Source organism: Oryctolagus cuniculus, chromosome 12, assembly GCF_051225735.1.
Source record: "Oryctolagus cuniculus isolate XC-2025 breed Fujian yellow rabbit chromosome 12, ASM5122573v1, whole genome shotgun sequence".
Classification (NCBI taxonomy): Eukaryota; Metazoa; Chordata; class Mammalia; order Lagomorpha; family Leporidae; genus Oryctolagus; species Oryctolagus cuniculus.
The window spans coordinates 24221152-24242377 of NC_142878.1; the positions used below are offsets into that span (position 1 = coordinate 24221152).

The 21226-nt window shown below is 51.0% G+C and overlaps 1 protein-coding gene and 1 pseudogene across 3 annotated transcripts in view; both read left to right on the top strand.

Annotated features, from left to right (window-relative positions):
- Positions 1-2636: 2636 nt before the first annotated feature.
- NID2 (nidogen 2) overlaps positions 2637-21226 on the top strand; it is a 72959-nt gene continuing 54369 nt past the window's right edge. For both annotated transcript variants that reach the window (XM_051822843.3, XM_051822844.3), the window contains exons 1-3: positions 2637-2952; positions 3276-3584; positions 14458-14690. In XM_051822843.3, coding sequence (XP_051678803.3) covers positions 2737-2952; positions 3276-3584; positions 14458-14690 — 758 coding nt within the window. In that variant the 5' untranslated portion in view covers positions 2637-2736. The remainder of the gene's footprint in view (positions 2953-3275; positions 3585-14457; positions 14691-21226) is intronic.
- Positions 14787-19126, top strand: LOC138844576 (mitochondrial import receptor subunit TOM6 homolog pseudogene; annotated as a pseudogene). Its single transcript, XR_016217737.1, has 2 exons — positions 14787-14802; positions 15438-19126. The product of XR_016217737.1 is annotated as a mitochondrial import receptor subunit TOM6 homolog pseudogene (transcript).

Below are 21226 nucleotides of genomic sequence, written 5' to 3' on the forward strand. Positions count from 1 at the left end.
CCTAGCACGTGAGGATGCACTAAATCATAGAAATGGATGTTGCATCTGAGAATTGAAATTTCAGCAGAAAGGTGGTGTGGCAGGAGATGAAGTTAGTGACCTAAGTTAGAAGCACTTTGCAAAGCGCACTGTGGCAGTTGGTACTGGTATGATTCCGCGGTTCAGAGTAGGTTAGAGATCAGACAGAACTGAGTTTAAATCTCAGCTCTGGTACTTAACAGCCACGGGATAATGAGAGAGGATGAATGTAGGAACCCCTCCTAATCTGATTCGTACCCAGTTCCAGTTCTAAACCAATCAGGAGCAAGGAGCATCCAGACCCCCTGCTGCCAAATCAGACTTCCCAACCCTCACTTGCTCACTTCCTGCAGAGACAGTAGAGAGCAATACTGCAATTTTGAGTGTGTCCTGTGCAAAATAAAGCACTGGGGATGCCCTGAATACTGAGCCGGGTACACACCAAAGTGCCCTGCTTTATGCAGTTGGGGAACCAGAGACAGAGAAGGTGTGGCCACACCTTCCCACAGGTGTTTCCTTCATCCAAGAACCTCTTCCCCTGTGCTGTCTCCCTTGTGCACCAAGCATGAGCCCCAGTTAACCTTGTGAGGGTGGCATCCTGGCCTCTTGTCCATTTCTATTGCAAAGGAGCCAAAGGACCTTGGGTCAGTATCAATGGAAAGTATTTTTAAGACTTAATTTCCTCAACACAGTGTCCAACTTGTATCATTTATCTGTGGCTGCATGATAAATTATCCCCAAATATAATGGCTTAAAGCAACGTGTGTTTATTAGTTCTCAGTTTTTGGGGGGTCTGGTATCTGGGCTCTGGCTTAATGGGGTCCTCTGCCTTAGGGCCTCTCACAGGACTGCAGTCCAAGGGTCGTCTGGGCTGACTTGTCATCTCAAGACCCATATCGGGGAAGGATCCACTTCCAAGCTCAGGTAGCATGGCTGTGAGTGGAATTCATGTCCTTGCTGGTTGTTGGCCCGGGGTTGCCCTCAGTTTCTTACTATGGGAGGCTCCCCAGTGTAACAGTTGGGACCATCAGTCACTGAGATAATCTAGCAAAACGGAAATCACAATCTTGACTTTTTTTTTTTTTTTTTTGCCACATTCTACTGGTCAGAAGGCCAGGGAGTGGACATGTGGCCTAACACTGGCATGCCCATATGGCATATTGGAGGGCCTGACCTCAATACCAGACCCATTCCTGCTTTCAGCTTCCCATTGATACACACCAGGGCGGGGGGGGGGGGGCAGCAGGTGGCCATGGCTCTAGTTGTTGGGGGAACTGGATTGAATTCCAGGCTCTCAGCTTCAGTCTGTCCCCAGCTTGGCTGTTGCAGGTTTTCAGGGGAGTGAATCAGCACATGGGAACTCTGTCTTCATCTGGCTCTCTCTCTGTCCCTCTGACTCTCTAACAAATAAAGGAAGAAAGGGAGGGAGGAATCCCAAGGCCAGTCCCCATCCCTGGGCCAGGAGTTATGCGAGGGGGTGACACCAGGCACTGGGGATCCTTAGCCACCAGTCTCACCAGCTTGTCGCTGAGAGCCAATAAGGGAATATTAGTTGTTATTACTACGTGGAATTGACAGATTGGGAAAAACCATAGGGGACCCGTGGAGAATTTTAAATCAAGGGAGTAAATTTAGATGGCTTTGAGCAAGTTAAGTCACCTACGTTTTCTCAGTCAACTGAAAACACCTGACCCTTGAAAAACACCATATACGTGGGAGCGTAGATAAGGTTTTACAAGTTGGAGAAAACAAACTGCTTTGGGCCAATTTTCCGTTTTGTGTTCGTGCAGCCTCACAGCTGGCCATCTCCCGCGAGCTCGTTCGGACCTGCCTGGTCGGAATGAACACCCAGCAATCCATCTCTCCAGAGTCCCTCAGGGGCAGCTCCAAGGCTTAGCTTTTTCTTGCATTTCTTTTTAGGTAGCTCAGTTAAGGACCCCACAGAGGGGCTGAGAGAGAAAACAGATTCCGGGAAAGTGCAAGTCCTCCGGAATAAATAGAATCTGCCCCGGGGCCAGGCCCGCGGGCTGTCTCCTCCAGGGAAGGCGCCGGAGGTGGCAAGGGGGCCCGCCTGCGCCCCAGACGGTGCGGACCCCCCAGGTCGCGTCTCCCAGACTATCCCCTGGGAGGTTAAGCCGCCCGTGGGTATTTCAAAGGGTGGGTGGCTTGGGCCCCTGGGGCAGACAGAACTCGGGAGTCCCCCACAACCTCTGTGGGCAGTGACGCGCCCGAGAAGGCTGCGTAAATGCCCCCTGCGCATCTGGCCCCGATGGCGCGGACCCTGGGACGGCAGCGCCCCCGCACCCCGCGGCTGCCCCCCGGGGCTTGGGACTGGGCACGCAGAGGTCCCCTCCTGCCGCGCCGCCGCCCTTGGACCTGGACGGCCCCTGGGTCCCCCGACGGGAGAGCGGCCGGGGCAGCAGAGGACGAGGGGAGCGCGCAGCCCCGCCCAGCAGCGGCTTCCCCCAGCCCGGCCCGCAGCTCCCGGGACCGCTGTCTTTAACGAGAACCAGATGCGGGGGCCGCGGCCAGACTTTTCTCCGCGCTGGGGATTGGTCCCTGGCCCAGGGCCTCAGCCAATCCGCGCGCTGGGCGGGGTCCGAGTCGCCGCTGCGCGGCCGCCCGCCGACAGCCAGGGTCTGGGCGCGCTGCGGACCGGCGGGACGCGCAGAGCGGCGGGACGCGCAGAGCGGCTGGGCTGCCCCGGGCCGAGCGAGCATGCTGGACCACCGTGCGGCCGGACGGGCGCCGCCGCTCTTGCTGCTGCTGCTACTGCTGCTGTCGCGGGCCGCGGCGCTGCACCCGGACGAGCTCTTCCCCTACGGGGAGACGCACGGAGACCAGCGGCTGCGGGAGGGCGACGACGAGAGCTCGGCCGCCGTGCAGCTGGCCGTCCCGCTGCGCTTCTACGACGCCCAGTTCCGCAACCTCTACGTGAGTCCCGCCGCGGTGTGCGTGCGGCGTGCGGGGTCTCGTGGAACCCCTGGCTTGAGAAGTGGGGAAACGGGTCCCCTCTGGCTCCCGCGGCGCGACGCGGCGGCCGGACCCGCTGCCATGGGCAGCGAGGACCCTCGGCCAGCCCACTAGGGTCCGGGAGGAAGCTGGGGCCGCCCGGGGCGGGGTCTGCGGCGCGCCCCGCCAGGAGCCTGTGCGCGCCTGCGGGGCTGAGGGCTCCCTCTTGGGACCTGCGGACGTTCTCCCCGGGGAGTCGCCGTGGTTTGGGACCACCTTCACCGCTCGCCCCTCTCCTCTCCCAGGTGGGCACCAACGGCATCATCTCCACCCAGGACTTCCCCAGGGAGACGCAGTACGTGGACGACGACCTGCCCACAGACTTCCCGGCCATCGCCCCCTTCCTGGCCGACATCGACACGAGCGGCGGCAGGGGCCGCGTCCTGTACCGCCAGGACTCCTCCCCGGCGGTGCTGGGCCTGGCCGCCCGCTACGTGAGTGCAGGCTTCCCGCGCGCCGCGGCTCCCTTCAGCCCCACGCACGCCTTCGTGGCCACCTGGGACCAGGTGGGCGCCTACGAGGAGGTCCGTCGCGGGGCAGCGCCCTCGGAGGAGGTGAGTGGCGGTGACCCGGGGTGCTGACCCCTGAGTCGCCCTGGGGCTGGCTGAATCGTGGGCCGGAAGCCAGGGCTTGCTTGGCTCGGAGTTGCCTGAATGCGCACGTGCGCCGGTCCTGACTGCTCTTCTGGTGCTCGTGGGGCCAGAGTGGCTGGGAAGTGAAGAAAGGAACCAAGGCCCTGCCCAGGAGTCACTCACCCGGGAAGACTGCTTGGCAGCTGGGGCAGGAGAGGGCAAGGGCCGGAGGGCGGATGCTGATGCACTGTTTGGTTGCTTATTTCCAGGATTTCCCGCATGTAGGGATTTCTAATGAAATGTTCACTGCAGGGAAAATCAGAAAGTACGAAGAACTTAGAAAAGAACAGCCACGCGTTTTTCTACCCCTGTTAAGCAGTTCTACGCGCAGAGTTTCCAGCCCTTTCTCTGAGGCATATCTCTAATGCTATCGGTTGCCAATGATGAGTTCATGCTGTTTTGTAACTGGTTGTTTTTCACTGTGAGTAGGTTTCAGTGTCGATAAATGTGTTTCTGCAACATCATATATGGTGAGCCGGTAGGATTCCATCCCGTGGGCTTAGAGTCAGTGTCCTCCGTGGTAATTAAGGTTCTACCCATTTTTTTTTCATCCTTACAAATGATGCCATGAATCACCTTTCTAAAAAGTTAAGCTTTTGCACATGTGTTTAGTTGATATTCCTGGAGGTGCAGTGGGCAGGCCAGAGGGGATGTGTTTCTTATGAGGTTCTTGATGGCTTTGGCCAGGTAGCCCTCCAGGTATCGGTTTCCATGCCCCGTGGTGTACAGGAGCTGTCCTACGTGTGTTTTATGGTTTGTACTTGGAGAAAATGAAGCAATCAGGTTCCCAGTGTGTAGGCTTGGCAGCAGCATTTGGAGACTCCAGATGGACATGAGGTGGGGCCAAGGTGTCTGGGTGAATGGCAGCCCTGTTCCTGGAGTGGGTAAAGGCTTCCTTCTTGGAACCTGGACTTTAGTCTCATCTGTCATAGTTCAAGGAGTGAAACTCTAGCCTGAGAAATGAAAAAATTGTGGACATTTATGGTATACAACAGGGTGTTTTGGTGTGTGTATAGTGTGTATACATTGCAGAATGGTGAAATCAAGCTAATTAACCAATACTGTACCACTTAGCACCTCCTTGTGGTGAGAATACTTAAAATTAACTTTTTAAACAAATTTTTATTAATATTTGAGGGAGGGAGGAAGAGAGAGAAAGAGAAAGAAATATGAGAATGAGGTCTAGCTGTTATTTGGGCCAAGCTAAAGCTAGGATCCAGGAACAAAATCCAGGTCTCTCACATAGGTAACAGGCTACTTTTATGAGCCTTAATGCTGCTCCCAGGGTCTGCATCAGCAGGAAACTGGAGTCAGGAATTGGAGACAGGTAGCATCTAGGGACTCTGCTACAAGATGTGGGCATCTTAACTGCTAGGCTAACCCCACCCCCCATCCACTCACACAGAATAGTTTTCAAGTATCCAGTGCATTGTTAGCTCCAGCTAGATCTCTTGACCTTCTTATGTCTAAATGAAATTTTGTATCCTCTAACATCTTTCCAATATCCCCCTAGGGCCGAAATCATTCTACTTCAGTTTCTCAGCCTGGAAAGATAGCATGTACCCCTTAACAAGTTGCTATGCTGTGGAAAGATAGCACGTATCCCCTTAACAGGTTAAGCAGCTTATCTGCTGTCACTGACTAGCTCAAAGTGATGACCATTCTTCTTTAAACACTTTTTCTTTATATACTTTATTTAATTGAAAGGCAGAGAGAGGTAGAGGGAGGAGAGAAGGAGAAGGAGGGAGATGGAGGGGGGGGAGAGAGGGAAAAGAATGAAGAGAGAGGGAGGGAGGGAGAGAGACAGAGAGAGAGAGAGATTTCACATCTGTGTGCCCTCAGTAGCTGGAGACCCCCTCAGTCTCCCACATGGGTGGCAGGGACTCTTGTGTTAGAGCCATCACCTGTTGCCTCTCAGGGTACATGTTAGTGGGAAGCCAGAGTCAGGAATGGAGCCAGAACTCAAAGCTTAGCCCTCCAGTAAAGGATGCAGCCATCCCAAAAGGTTTCTTACCACTGTGCCAAGCACCTGCTCCCAGTGCTGACTATTCTTAGTCCGTTTTCCTAGGGTAAGAGGATTATTTCCTAAAATCTGTATTAAGCAAAGATCTGAAAATAGAAATTTTTGAATTTATTACTTTTTACTTTTCAGCTTTTTGGCCAAGCAACATCTGGTTTTATTGAGTAAATAGCTTCCTTTTTTAAAGATTTATTTGGAAGTCAGAGTTACACAGAGAGAAGAAAGGCAGAAAGAGAGAGGTCTTCCCTCTGCTGGTTCACTCCCCAGTTGGCCACAACTGCTAGAACTGTGCTGATCTGAAGCCAGGAGCCAGGAGCTTCTTCTGGGTCTCCTACATGGGTGCAGGGGCCCAAGGACTTGGGCCATCTTTTATTGTTTTCCCAGGCCACAGCAGAGAGCTGGATCAGAAGTGGAGCAGCCAGGACTTGAACCCGCACACACATGGGATGCCAGCACAGCAGGCATCGTATTTACATGCTACGCCACAGTGCCAGCCCTGTAAATAGCTTCTTTAAAAAAAAATTATTTGTGAGAAGGAGAGAGAGCTCCCCCCCCCCGCCAACCATTGGCTCATTCCCTAAATGCCTACAATGGTCAGGGATGGGTCAGGAGGAAGCTGGAAGCCAGGAGTTCCGTCCAGTTCTTCCATATATAGCAGGGACCCAGTTGCTTGAGCCATCACCTGCTGCCTCCCAGGGTCCGCATTGGCAGGAAGCTGGAATCGGGAGTGAGCTGAGACTCCAGCCCAGGGCCCCTGATACGCGATGTGGGCATCCCGCACTGTGCCTTAACCACTGGTCCCAGTGCTTGCCGCTGTTGAAAGGCTTCTTAAGTGCAGGAGTTTGACAACTCAACGCTGATTGCACAGATGCACTGAACACATTCTTTGTGCAGGGCACTGAGCCAGGCGCAAGGCTGGGGAGGACATCAGGACAAGTAAGGCGAGGCCCTGTTTGTGGTGCTGCATTCCTCCATTGATTCATTGGTTTATTTGTTTGTAAGTCTGAAAAAATTTATTTCAAATTAGGTCTCGCGCGCCTATAAAAGAACATTTGGAAAACAAAGTAAATAGGTAAAACTGTTTATAACCCCACTAGCTAGAACTTGCCACTACTCATACTTTACTGTGTTATCTGCAGCCTTTTGCTTAAAAGAACCTTATTTGTGGACTGTTTATGTATATATAAATAATTCGCATGGAAACACAGTGAAGACTTACCCAGGAGACCGTCCATGTCACTTTCTGTCTGTCAGTCCGGGGACAGCCGGTGTGAAAACACACTCTGGCCCTCCACGGCTTTCCTGCGTTAGTAGGCACCTTGAGTAGTTTTCACTGCGAGTGTAGTGGTTTCCTGGCTTGGGGAGCTTTATGCTAACTAACCCTACCTGTGTAGGGGGCTGTAGTGAGGAAGCGACCCTGGATCTGAGTTTAGTGGAGGCATATTCCCAATAGATGGATGACCTGTGCCAGGTCCCACAAGCAAATAGAAGATAAAGTCTTCATGCAGAATTTCACCCTTAGTGAGACATAAGCAGGTTTCGCATAGAGATGTGCTGATTCCTGGCTTTTTGGTTTTGATTGTGTTTTGCTTATACTCGGACTTTTCTGGCAAGGTGCATTTCCTTGGCTTAAGGGATGTTGGTAGAGAGTTGCGCCTTTTCCAGAAGCTCCTAATGAATAAGGTTTGGCTTTTATCATCTCCATGTGATCTGAGTATCGGGGGAATTCTTGGAACCGTATTTCATTCTAAGGAAGAATGAACTTGGAAGGAAATCCGCTGTGAAGGACACTTCTGATGCCAGCGGCCCTTCCAAGTTCGTATCCCGATGCTTTGCAGGGGATTCAGCTGTGCTGTTCGACTTCTTCACGACAGAGAAGACAGAGTTGAGTGAGGTGGATGGGGGAGAGCAGCAGGGCCCTGGAGGCTCGCGGGTGCTGAAGTTGTGCCAGAGCTCGGAGGTCCCAGTTTATGAGGGCTTCTTTGAAATGAAAGTGGCAGTTAGGACAAGATGACGTTTTAAATTGCCTTTCTCAGTTTCATCTGCAGCATGGGCTTTAGGCTTCTGTCATCAAACTTTCAAGGTGCTAGTGAGGACAACCATAAAAAAGAGAGAGACATTTTGAAGGAAGAAGTGGCTTTGGAGGGTTTTCCAGTGACTTTGTAAACAGTGACCAAGTCTCAGTCTTAGTCCCCGACCTGGGAAATGGGGTAGTGATGCCTCCCTTACAGGACTGCAGTGGAAATCAACCAGGGTGACCCACTGTGGCCCGGTGCAGGTGCTCGGCCAGCCTGCGTTCCCCGAGTTGGCTTGATGGGAGCAGATTCTGGCCGCTTTGTTTCTCTCCTGAGAGGATGCTGTGATTTCAGTTCTTTGCATCAAAACCCTTTAAATACACTTTTTCTGATTTACAGTGTTTTTCTGGTGTGTGTGTGTGTGTGTGTGTGTGGTGGGAGAGGAGTTAGAGTAGGGAAAGATTTGTAGATTCCATCTCTATGCTACCTTCCTAATTCAAGTCATTCTTCAGACACAGCCATATGCCGAATTGGCTTAAGAACTTGTTTCCTTTAGAAAGGTGATGAGGACTCTGGATTCAGGCTGGTTACCCCCCCCCCCCCCCCGCCCCATTACCCATGTTGAAGGTTCTTTCGAATCTTTGAGTTCTTGTTTCAGTCGGTCTTTGGGGATGGATTTTTGGCAGTCATCTCTCCTGTTTGCAGGCCAGGGTGAATTCTGCGTGGCTTTCTTTAATCTCAGCATGCTAACCTTGCATTGCAGAGTTACTGGAAACGGGAAGATAACAGAGGAGTGGCGTCTTTACCATTTAAAACCATTTCAGGTGGTGCCTTTTGCGTCCATGGGTATTGGCATTGGGTGTGACTGGATGTTTTGATATTGCAGGAATGTCAAGATGTGATTGTCTCCGAAAAAATGTGAGCAAGTAGAGTTTATCATCCCAGTGAATCTGAGATTTTCTTTCTTTCTTTTTTTTAACGAACAGAGGTGCGTCATAGAGCACGAGATCACGGTGTTGATCTTCAGAGAGCTTACTGCTGGGTGACGTGACAAGGACGGGTGTTTACTTTAGCCGTGTTTTCTTTGTGGGAAGGAGTATTTTGTTGTTGCTTTGCGGGTGAAGGTTGTGAACTGCCTTCCGTAGATCTGTGTCAGTGTGGGGAGTGTTTTGTTGACCTGGAATTCGAGTTGACGTGTGGATGTGGAGAATGAACTTGAGTTGGAAGAATGGACATGAAGAATCAAGTAGCGAGAGAGATTGTTCTGAGCTAGGGAGTGTCCTGAGGGAAGGCTGAAGAAATAGGCCAAGGAGTCCCGGTAGTGACGTAAGTCAGAGGCTCAGGAGGCTGCCCCGGTGAGGCCTCAGGGTGGGGGCTAGCGACCTGGTCTGAAGGCTGGTGGCCGCGGACCCCGGGCTGGGTGCTACAGGGGCAGTGAGAGACAACAGCAGGACTTGGGTGTAGCGTTCTGACTTGCGGGGCTGAGTTCCGGGGGCAGTGGGAGATCTGTTGTGTGCCTGGGAGAGCTCACCCCGAGTCTCAGGCTAAGCTGTGAAGACACAGAGGACAGAGACGTGGCGTGGAAATGGCCCAGCAGCACTGTGGCTTCGTGGACAACTGAGTCCAGGAGGCTCTGCTTTCAGGCATGTGATAGTGCTGTGCTGAGCTTTTGTCTTGGAAGTTTTGGCAGGGTCTATGGGATTTTTTTTTTTTTAGGATTTTTTTTATTCATTTGAAAGGCAGATGGATGGGGTATCTCCCATCTGCTGGTTCACTCCCCAAATTTTTGGCTGCAATAGCCAGGGCTAGGCCCAACTGAAGCCAGGAGCCAGGAATTCCATCTGGGTCTCCCTTGTGGATGGCAAGGGCCCAAGCACTTGGGCTCTCATCGGCTGCTGTCTTAGGCATGTTAGCAGGGAGCTGGAGCAGAAGCAGAGCAGCCAGGACTCAGCTGGCGTTCCAGTGTGGGATGCCAACATCACAGGCAGCAGCTTAACCCACCGCACCCCAACATCAGCCCCAGGATCTATGGGATTCTGTGTAGAAAGTGAATGAGGGGGGACTATGCATGGGCCAGTGTCCTGTGTGCAGTGGCAGATGAAGAGTGACACCAAGGAATGGGGTGTCAGAGGAGGACAGAGCCAGTGATCCACAGTGTGGACAGCATGTGGCTGGACGGAAGGCAGGGAGGAGAACCCCGTGACCCCCTGGGAGTCACCCTCCTTATTCATTTTCCTGTTCCTTTTGGACAAACCTCTTGCGGGGAGGGATGGCCTTGGTCTGCTTTTTTTTTGCCAGGTGGCTGCAGTTGATGATTGGAATTGCAAATATGAGAAACTCTTGGAGGACATGGTTTGTGTCCATCAGCCCGGCTCTGGCAAGTATCAAGCCAGTGCTGGCCCTGGCAAGTATCAAGCCAGTGCGACTGGTGATGTCCTTTACCGGGAAGGGAGAGGTGGACCCCTGCCGGCTCTCTGCTGGGAGTCTGGCTTTTCTCTCTGATAACAGCCAGGCCGGAACCTTGAAGTGCAGCAGCTGCTGGCCTGCTGTTCTCTCTGCTGTTCCCTTCCCTGGAGGTGCCTCCTCCTCTCCACCCTGGGGTCCTGGGGAAGCTGGGAAGCAGTGACCCCTGTGTAGGGCTTGGCAGCCCATCTGAGGGTTTCCCTTCCAAGACAGAGCCCCGGGGACCCTGGCGGAGGCTGCATCTGGGAATGCAAGGACCTTTCCGGTCTGGAAGGCAGTCAAGGGGGGCTTTGGGAGGAGGAGTCCTTCAGGGCTGTGTGAGGCGGGCTCCCTAGCAGGTGGGTGGAGAATGGGGTAGACCTGACAGGGACATTTGCCAGGGCTCATTGGGTGTGGGAGTGGGTTTTGAACAGCTAAACTCCTTCAGAGTGTCCTTCGTGGTCATAAATCCTAGGAGAAAGGAGCTGGTTTTCTTCCTCTGATAGCTGCCGGTTTCAGCAGAGATGTGGAAATGAAACGCTCACCCTGGGAGAGATGGCTTGTCTCAAGGGCAGCATGAAGGAGGCATCCAGTTGGTTTCAGCTGAAATGAAATCGTTCGCTGGCCACCTGGAGGAGATACGGAAGTAGAGATCCATGGGTTAAAGCCAGACCCTTCCCCCTCAGGGTCCGTTTGCTTCTCCTAGCCCTTGGAACTCTTCATGGTCTGGACACCCCTTATCTTGCAGAGTCTCCCTCAGTTTAGGACTAGGATTTCAGGGCTGGTGCTGTGGCTGTGGCGTAGGTTAAGCCTCCGCCTGTAGCACTGGCATCCCATGTGGGCATCAGTTGGAGTCTTGGCTGCTCCTCTTCCAATGCACCTCCCTGCTAATGTGCCTGGGAAAGCAGTGGAAGATGGTCCAAGTGCTTGAGCCCCTGTACCCAGGAAGAAGCTCCTGGCTCCTGGCTTCAGCCTGGGCCAGCCCCACCATTGTAGCCATTTTGAAAATTCATTCTCTCACTCACTCTTTCTCTCTGCCTTTCAAATAAATGAAAACTTAAAAAAAAAAAAAAAACACAACAACAACAACAACTAGGATTTCCCCCGTCTTGCCCTGACTTTGGGTAGTCAAGGCTAGCAACTTTGAAAGCTTCACTTTTAAGGAGGCTTTCCCTTTCCCTGATGGCTTTTCTTTGTCTGGTTGAACTTTGTGTGTGTGTGTGTGTGTGTGTGTGTGTGTTTTCAGTTGAAAGACAGAAAGATCTCACATTCACTGTGAGATGCCCACACCAGCCCATGGCTGGGCCAGTCTGAAGCCAGGAGCTGGGAACTCAATTCAGGGCTTTCCAATTGATGTCAGGAACCCAAGCTCTTGAGCTGTTACCCCCAGGGTGTACATTAGCCTCCCAGTGTGCATTAGCAGGAAGCTAGAACCAGAAGAGGAGCCAGGACTTGAACCAAACACTCAGATACAGGATGCAGGCATCATAACAACCATGTCAAATGCCTACTCCTGAACTTCATTGATCGTGACTAAAGTGTAACTCTGAAGCAATTACATCCATCTTGATTGATGATGTAGCGTATATTACATGAGCAGCCCCTGTTTACATTGGCATAAGTTATGGCTGCCTAGCTTCCAACAGATTCTAGAAAACATTCCTCGGGACCAGCATTGTGGCACGATGGGTAAAGTCACAGCCTGCAATGCCAGCATCCCATATGGATGCCCGTTCAATTCCTGGCTGCTCCACTTCTGATCCAGCTCTCTGCTAATGGCCTGGGAAAGCAGCAGAAGATGGCCCAAGTGTTTGGGCCCAGTGAGAGACCTAAAGAAGCTCCTGGCTTCCGGGCCTGACCCAGCCCTGGCCATTGAGGCCATCTGGGGAGTGAACCAGTGGATGGACGCTCGTTCTCTGTCTCTCAATCTTTCTCTTATCTCTGTCTTTCAAATAAATAAATAAATCTTTAAGGAAATAGGAAAGACAGCATTCCTTGCCTTTGGTTTGTGGAAAAGTCAAGCTTTGCTGATGAAACACCTACAACAATAACAGACCTGGGGGCCGGAGCTGTGGCGTGGCAGGTGAAGCTGCTCCCTGCAGTGCTGGCATTCCATTTGGGCACTGGTTCGAGTCCTGGCTGCTCCACTTCCAATCCAGCTCTCTGCTATGGCCTGGGAAAGCAGTAGAAGATGGCCCAAGTCCTTGGGCCCCTGCATCCATGTGGGAGACCTGGAGGAAGCTCCTGGCTCCTGGCTCTGGATTGGCTCAGCTCCTGTCATTGCAGCCAGTTGGGGAGTGAACCAGCGGATGGAGTGTCTCTCTCTCTCTACCCCCGCTTCCTTCTCCCACTCCCTTCTTCCCTCCCTCACTCCCTCCCTTCCTCTCTCTCCTCCTCTCTTTGTGTAACTCTGACTTTCAAATAAATAAATACATCTTTAAAAAACAAAGCAAACAATAACAGACCTCTCTGACCCGCTGTCTCTCACTTTGATGTTAAGCCTGAGTCTGTCTTGTCCTATCCACAGAGCTCTACTTTGAAATTAAGCCTCGAAAGGAAAAATGAGCCTTAGAGCTAGAGCAGCATTTGGGGTGACTTAGGACATAACCCAAGGAGGGTGACGCTCCTTCCTTGCCGCGGTCTTCGGTGACATGGGGGGGTTCCTCCCTTAGCCTCCCTGTGGCTGGCTGGCGATGGCGCGGGTCAGGGAATAGCGCTTCGCAGAGGCACGCTCTCTGTGAGGCCCCAGGGCCCTGCAAAACGTGAAGGGAGTGTGGTTAGCGAGAGAGGCCATCTCGGAGTCCCAGCGGAGCATCTTCTCGGGGTGATCCGGTACTGCCAGCACACTGAGGGGGCCAGGGCGCTGGACAGAGGTCGGGGCAAGCATCCGGCTGGAAACAGGAGAACGAGTGGGATGTTAAAGAATGATTCTTTAGGACCTGGGTGTTGCATGTGCGGCCGATCCAGGCTCCTGGTGTCTGTCTCCCTCCCTCCCTCTCCCCTTCTCTCTCCTCATCTGGCTCCCACATTCCCAGGCTGCCTCTGGGAACCTCCCCACCCCACCGAGGTCCTGAGCTTGCCCCTGCCGCAGATGCAGTGAGGAGAGCTCCTGGCCTTTGCTCCTTGGCACCGGCAGCATCAAGCATAATGTGGAAGGCGGCTCGGCGAATTGGCTGGTTGGCGTCCAAGTGAATGTACGAATGGCGTTACAAGCAGTCAACACCTAGCCGTCAAGATGAGCTGACCCGGCTGGAACCGGCTGCAGTGCTGTTTTGGAGGCTTTGAGAACTGACGGGCTTTGCCAGGCGGTCACGGAGCTTCTCGAGGGGCCACCCTGGCAGTGGAGGAGGGGTCCCGGGGGCCAGGAAACTGGAGCGAAGTTCAAAACAAGGCTTCTTCAAAACGTTCACAGCAAATGCCATTAGGAAGAAAACCATGCATGGATTTCAAAATTTTTTTTGCGCCCAAATAAAACTATTGTTCAACTGAACTTTTTTTTTTTTTTCTACAAGCTTTTCCAAGTTCCCTAGTCTAGAAGCATCGAAGTAGATGGGGAAGATAGGGACCGTTAAATAGTCGGACGAAGATGCGGCATGAGCCTGGGCCACGTCACAAATGCCCTGGGATGAAATGCTCAGGAGTAGGTAGGGTGGCCTAGTGGTGTGGGGCATGGACTTGGAGGCTGACTGGCCTGCCCCTTACGTCCCTTCTGACCTTGGGCTCATCTGCTGGCCCCTGGATCTCTGGTTCCCCTGCCCAGGAACCATGGAAATCCCTGGATGTGACACAGTGCCTGGGAAGGAAGAGAGAGAACAGGAGGAAGGGCTTTTGATCAGCTAGTGCCTAAGACAGAGTCTGGCCATAGTGGGCGTGTCAGAGATGGCAAAATAAACAGGTTAGTGAGTGATCCAGACGGGAGCGGCTGATGCCCCAGTGCTGAATCAGGGCCGTTACTCTGGGGATGGATGAGTTAATTCTGCTTGGTGCTCTTAGCCCTGAGAGTGGTTTGCGTGAGAGAGATTTAACACCTTTTAAAAATAGTTTTATTGCTTTAACATACGTTTTACCTACACATATTTCAGATCGAGTGTTGACCTAAATTGGTAGGAGGTGCTGGTCATAGTAAATAATAGTGCTTATAAAATTTTATCTGTAAAGTGAAGAAGACATTTTTAAAAGACTGTGTTGGCAGCAGCTCGGAGAAATTCTGAGAAAGGGAGGAATCCTTTGCACTTGGTGATGCTTTGCCTGCATTCAGGTTTTTTCATCTTCTGTTTATTTTTTTAAGGAGGTTTCCTGTATTTTTTTTTTCCCGCAGTTGAACACTTTCCAGGCAGTGTTGGTGTCTGATGAGTCTGATGCCTACGCCCTCTTTCTGTATCCTGCCAATGGCCTTCAGTTCTTTGGAACTCGCCCCAAAGAGTCTTACAACGTCCAGCTCCAGCTGCCGGCTCGGGTGGGCTTCTGCCGCGGGGAGGCCGATGACCTCAAGAGAGAAGGACAGTATCTCAGCTTGACCCGCACCGAGCAGTCTGTGAAAAATCTCTACCAGTAAGTGATGTGGGCGGAAGGCTTCCCTGACCGAATAGGGGGGCTTTTAGGAGGTACCCAAACGCAGGTGCCACGAGACCATTAAAAGATACCACGATGACCTCTAAGCAAGGTGTCAGGGCAAAACCAAGAATGAAATTGGACCCTGGAAGGTTCAAATTCTCCAGAATATAAAAGACCCTTGTTTTTCCTGCCCTGTTGGTTGTAGATACTAGAAATATAGCAGTGTGTATATGTTTGCAGAGCTACTGAGGCTTGCTATAAAAAAAAACATTGCTCTTGCAACCACATAAAAATATCCAGTGATGTAACTGCCTGGGTTGAGGCTAAGTTAATCATTTCATAGGAGGAAACATTGAGATTTAATCTTTTACTTTTAATTTTTAAAAATTTATTTATTTGAGAGATGGAGGCAGGAGAGAAGGGGAGAGAGAGAAAGAAAGAGAGAGAAAGAGAGAAGGCTCACATCCTCTGGTCTGTTCCCTAAATGCCCACGGTGGTCAGGCTCAGGCCTGGCCAAAGCCACGAGGTGGGAACTCAGTACGAGTCTCCCATGCGGGTAGCAGGAATGCAAATATTTGAGCTGTCACTGCTGCCTCCCAGGATCCACATTAGTGGGAAGCTAGAATCAGGAGAAAGAGCTGGGGTTGAACCCAAGTGCTCCCAGTGGGCTGTGAGTGTCCTGACTGGTGGCCTAACCACACTGGGTTACATGCTTGTCCCTGATTGACACTTTGATCAAAGCAGGGTGTGAGGCCAGTGCCCAGCACAGAGGTGCTGTTCCGGCTTCTAGCAGGGTTCCCATGAATGCGCTGCTGGCTTTGCAGATGAAGCTCCCCAGATTCCCCACAAGGCAAGAGACTGGCTTTGGGGCATCTGCTGCCTTGCCACTTTCTGGAGGAACTTGAGCCTCTGTTTGGAGCTCTGCTGCAGGGGTGTGGCTGGCCAGGCATCTGAGTGACACTGACCTCATGGCATCTCAGCTAGGGATGCAGACAAGCACTCGGACGCAGTCCCTGTGCTTTACTCGAGCCTTCCAGATGCAGAGCCCACGTCTGTGATCACCACGGGACGGGCCGATGGCAGCGGAAGGTCGATGCAGAGGGCGCCTCCCTTCTCCTGCTTGGTTTCCTTTGCTCCTTAAGTCTGCTGGGAGCTTGGTTCTGTGGTCAGCAGGGACGATTCAGCTAAAGGGTTGCCTCTGCCTTCTAAGTTCTCGAACTACTGCAGGGGATGCCCCATGCTCTTGCCCTGGGGAAGAACAATGGCATCTTAACAATGAACAAATTACAAAGACGTCTAACGTGAAGCAAAGACTGCATACGAAGACAACAAAAATTAAGAGTTATGTAATGATGGACAAAGGTAAAACTGGTTGGTAGATTTTTAGAAGTCTCGGTATTTCTCCGTGGCTTCATGCTGTGGACTCAGTCGTCCTGACTGGCTTGCCATGAGACAGCCAGAACTGACCCTGTTCCCTAGTTCCGGCGGTGGCTTACTTACGCTGTTGGTACAATAATGAGCACCTTACCGTTTGTCAGTCCGGATCATGCCAGTGTGATGTTGCTTAACTTCCGGGTCTTGGCTTTCACTCGTTTGCTAAATACTGGTCCAGGAGCCAGACAGATAGCTTGGCTACTTCTCGGCCCCCTGAACTACTTCTCAGCTGCTTTGGATCACCCCTTACCCTGGTGATGCCATCTGTTTGGCCCGGCTGCTGGAGGGTGGGCACTGAAGCCAGGTGGGGTGCTCAGAGCTGGCATTTATGGAGAGCTGACTGTCTACCAAGCATTTCCCCAGAGACTTCCCGCTTGGTATTTTCATGACAGTGCACAGGATCTGCGGTAGGAACTGAGCACCGCTGTTGTCTGGATTTTGCAAATGGACTTGATCACAGAGTTAAGTGGCCGGGCCCAAACCCAAGCACAAGACTGGGCCTCTGAACCGTTTATTCTGCCAGTGGATTTCAAGAGGTTTCTGGAAAATGGAATTAAAAGATAAGTTTTTTTTGGTGCAAAAAAATATTTTGTGGTCCATGCATAGTTTTTTCATAGAACACATTTTCCCTGAACCTTTTGATTTTCCCTGAACCTTTCGAGGACCCCGTGTATTTTGTGCTGCGCCTGGGTCTCCTTTCCTGTTCTTAGGCTCCACATTCAGTGTCCTTAGAGCTCTAGCGAGGCTGCCTCTCCATCCGGGCCCTGCAGCAAACTTCCCTCTGTGTTCCTCTCTCCATTTCCCACCTCCTCTTCTACCTGGGAGCTCAGAGAGTCTCTCCTCAGCCTTGGCTCATACTGGGCCAAACAGTCGAACCGCGAAGATCCATAAAGTGTAGACCACACATTATCTACAGCTTCGACTCTGCAGACAGATCAGCGATGACAGAGCGTTGGAAAAAAGTGCTGACTTTTGCACAGGGTACAGGACGCAGTGGGGACCAAAGGAGTTATATTCCCCTACCAGAGCCATCCAGGCCTCTAACACCAACACGCACAGCACACGCGTGTGCACACACACACACACACACAGAAAGCACTTCTGCCTACCGCCGTCCATTCTTCCCTTGTTTTTACCTTTGATAATTCCCAGAAATCTCTGAATTGCCAGATGAGAGCAGAGTAAGACATGGGGCCAGAATGACTGATGGAAGTTTTCAATAGCATAATCCACATTGACTGGAAAAAACAAAACTGTATGAATGGTTCAAAGTACAGTGAAATAAAAGTAAAGATGATACACGATCACCACTTAAAGTAACAAGCAGGGTTAACAGTTCCTCCAGAAATTTTTTTTTCAAAGATTTATTAATTTAGGAGGCAGAGTTACAGATGAGAGAGGGAAAGACAGAGAGCTCTTCTGTCAGTTGGTTCACTCCCTAGATGGCTGCAATGGCTGGAGCTGGGCTGATCTGAAGCCAGGTTCTAGGAGCTTCTTCTGGATCTCCCATGTGGGTTCAGGAGCCCAGTCAGCCAGCCCATCTTCCACTGCTCTCCCAAGCACACCAGCAGGGAGCTGGATGGGAAGTGGAACAGCCGGGACTCAAACCAGCGTCCATAGGGGATGCTGGCCCGCAGGTAGGAGCTTAACCTGCTGCACCACAGCACCGGCCCCTTCTCCCAGAATGGAGGTGTACGCAGGAACTGTTTTACACCCAAGTGGTCCTTGAGCTTTCCGTGCGGCATGTTCACTTCTCAGGTGGACGTTGTCTCTATTACCACATTAAGGTGGTAAAATACCGTGACATTGACATTCTGTATGCAGAGAACTTACTGATGACCATGGAACATGTTTATGATGTTCCTGTTCTATATGTCAGTATAGTGGACAGCGTACTAGTCGTTGCTGCCATTCTCATTTCCCCTTAACAAAAGTTCCTGAAAGTGGGAGTTCTGAAGGGGCCAGTGTTGGGGCATAGTGGGGAAAACTGCTGCCTGCGACACTGAGCCACGTGGGCACCGGTGTGTGTCCCAGCTGCTCTGCTTCCATCCAGCTGCCTGCTATTGCCCCTGGGAAAGCAGTGGAGGATGGCCCAAGTGCTTGGACCCCTGCACCCATGTGGGAGACCCAGAAGAAGCCCCTGGCTCTTGACATTGGCCTGGCTGTTGTGGCTCTTTGGGGAATAAACCAGCAGATGGAAGATTCTCTCTCTCACCCTCTCTCTCTTGCTCTCTTTTTGTCTCTTTCTGTCTCCTTCTTTCTCTCTAATTCTATCTTTCCAATAAGTACATACATCTTTAAAATATTTTTATTAATTTGAGAATGAGAGAGAAATGATGATGATGAGGGAGAAACAGGGAGCTTTTGGGGTTAGCACTGTGGCGCAGCAGGTTAAGCCACCACTTGCAGCACTGGCATCCCAAATGGATACTGGTTCAAGTCCCAGCTGCTGCACTTCTGATCCAGCTTCCTACTAATGTGCCTGGGAAGGGGCTGGCGCTGTGGCGCAGTGGGTTAACGCCCTAGTCTGAAGTGCCGGCATCCCATATGGGTGCTGGTTCAAGACCTGGCTGCTCCACTTCTGGAGCTCTCTGCTCTGGCCTGGGAAAGCTCCTGGCTCCTGGCTTCGGATTGGCACAGCTCCGGCTGTTACGGCCATCTGGGGAGTGATCCAGCGGATGGAAGACCTCTCTCTCTCTCTGCCTCTTCTCTGTGTAACTCTGACTTTCAAATAAATAAATCTTTAAAAAAAAATGTGCCTAAGAAGGCAGCGGAAAATGATGCCTGGCACCCACAGTGGAGACCCAGAAGAAGCTCCTGGCTTCGGACTGGCCCAGCTCCGGCCATTGGGGCCATTTGGGGAGTGAACCAGTGGATGGAATGTCTCTCTCTCTCTCTCTCTCTCTGTCTCTCTCTGTAACTCTTTCAAATAAGTAAATAAATCTTGGAAAAAAAGAAACCACTGTTTGCTTATGTGCTGCCTTATTCCCCAAGTGCCTGCAGAGGCCAAGGCTGAGCTGGGCCCAAGCTGAGAGCCAGGAACTCAATGCGAGTCTCCCACATGGCAGGGAGCCGACTGTTGGAGCCATCACCTGCTGCCTCCCAGGCATTAGCAGGGCTGGGACTGAGAGCAGAACCGGGACTCACACCTGGATACTCCAGGTGGCGTGCAGGCGTGCAGGCATGCTAACTGCATCTGACTGCACCGCCTATCGGCCAAGTGCCCATCCGTAGTGTTTGCAGGACAGCAATAATGTGTGTTCCCGAAGAGCCCACCACAGAACATTGCCACCAGCAGTGTCGAGCCGTGATTGATAGGTCTGCTCCCTGTAAGCTTTTGTGTCATCTTAATATTTGCAAATCTTACGCATAAAAAAGCTCTTATTTTCACTAATATCTTTGATTACTAATAAAACACACACCCATATCTTTGCTATTTTGTATTGTTTAGAAAGAACTTTTATAGATAAGAAAAATATGGCAAGGATATTTATCTCATACTCTGAATAGTTTGTCCAGTTGTCTTTAAGATTTAAAAGTTGCAAGTTTCAGGTTGTTGAAGTTACTGATGTTTTCTTTTATGATTTTGGGTTCTGATGCTATTTTTAGAAAGACCTCCCTACTTCAAAATTCTATAAATGCACCTCAATATAATGTTCTATTTTATTTTTTTATTATTTAAATCTTCAAACATACACAGAAATATGGAGGGAATAGCTAAATGAGCATTCAAATCCCCATTACCTTGATTTATAAATTGTAAGCATTTTGCCATATTCCTCCTTATTTATTTTTTGGTTTGTTTTAAAGTAAGTCATAAGTGCTATGCCAGTTCACTCCTTAAAACTTCAGTATAGTTTTTTTTTTTTTCCTGGTAAGTGGAATCTTTCCCTTCTTCAAACTTGTCTTAAAATTGTAAATGTAGGGGCTGGTGTAGGGGTGTATCGGGTTAAGCCACTGCCTGTTACACCGTCATCTCATATGGGCACTGGTTCAGGTCCCGGCTGCCCCACTTCCAATCCAGCTCCTTGCTAATGCAGCTGGGAAAGCAGCAGAAGATGGCCCAAGTTCTTGGGCCCCTGCAGTCACGTGAGAGATCCAGAAAAAGCCCCAGACTCCTGGTTTCACCCTGGCCCAACCCTTGCCCATTGCAGGCATCTTGGGAGTGAATCAGTGGATGGAGGATGTTTCCCTCTCTCTCCCCTCTCTGTGTGTAACTCTGCCTTTCAGATAAATAAAAATCTTAAATTGTAAATGCAAAGGTCATAAATTACAGAGTTCTAAATGTTTGTCATACTCTTCAAATCTAAACAGGAATGCACACATTGGCATTTTTGAGATGGCAATATTCTATCTCATGGGAAAGAACAGTAGTAACTAAGCAGCTGCGTGTGCAGGGCCCGTGCTATGCGTGTTGCATGACTTCCTTATTAAATACTCGGCAGCCCCAGAAGGAAGGCACTGATGTCCCTTTTTGTGACCCAGTTTCCCTTTCGAGGAAATAAATTCCTTCTATCACCGAGCTCTCCAAATGACCTTGGATTTTTAGCATAAGCCCAGATTGCTTAATTTCCCATCATGCACAGTGACAAAAGCCAGAGTAGCAATTTATATTTAATTATAAAGTTATTTAGCTTTTATCTGCCATAATTTATGTTTTCCTCCTCTTTGAAGCTCTTCAGTTTTCTAACTTCGAGCAGACACTTCACAGCTGTAACACCTCTGATGTGATCATCAGCTCCATTGCCTCCGATCCCTAAGATTTTTTGCTTATCTTCTTTAGTTTTCTTTGTTTGCTTGCCAAAAAACACCACTGTTCATTCTTAGGAACTTACTGCGTGCTGCACACAGGATCACAATTTTGTTCTCTGTGCTCCTCTTTCCCTAAATGAGCTACAGCAGCAGCAAGCAGCAGCGTATATGAAAGGTCTTTGCAAGCTTCCTGGAGGAGGCAGGCGTCTGGCCCAGTGGTTAAGATGCAGGCCGGCGCCGCAGCTCACTAGGCTAATCCTCCACCTTGTGGCACTGGCACACCGGGTTCTAGTCCCGGTCGGGGCGCCGGATTCTGTCCCGGTTGCCCCTCTTCCAGGCCAGCTCTC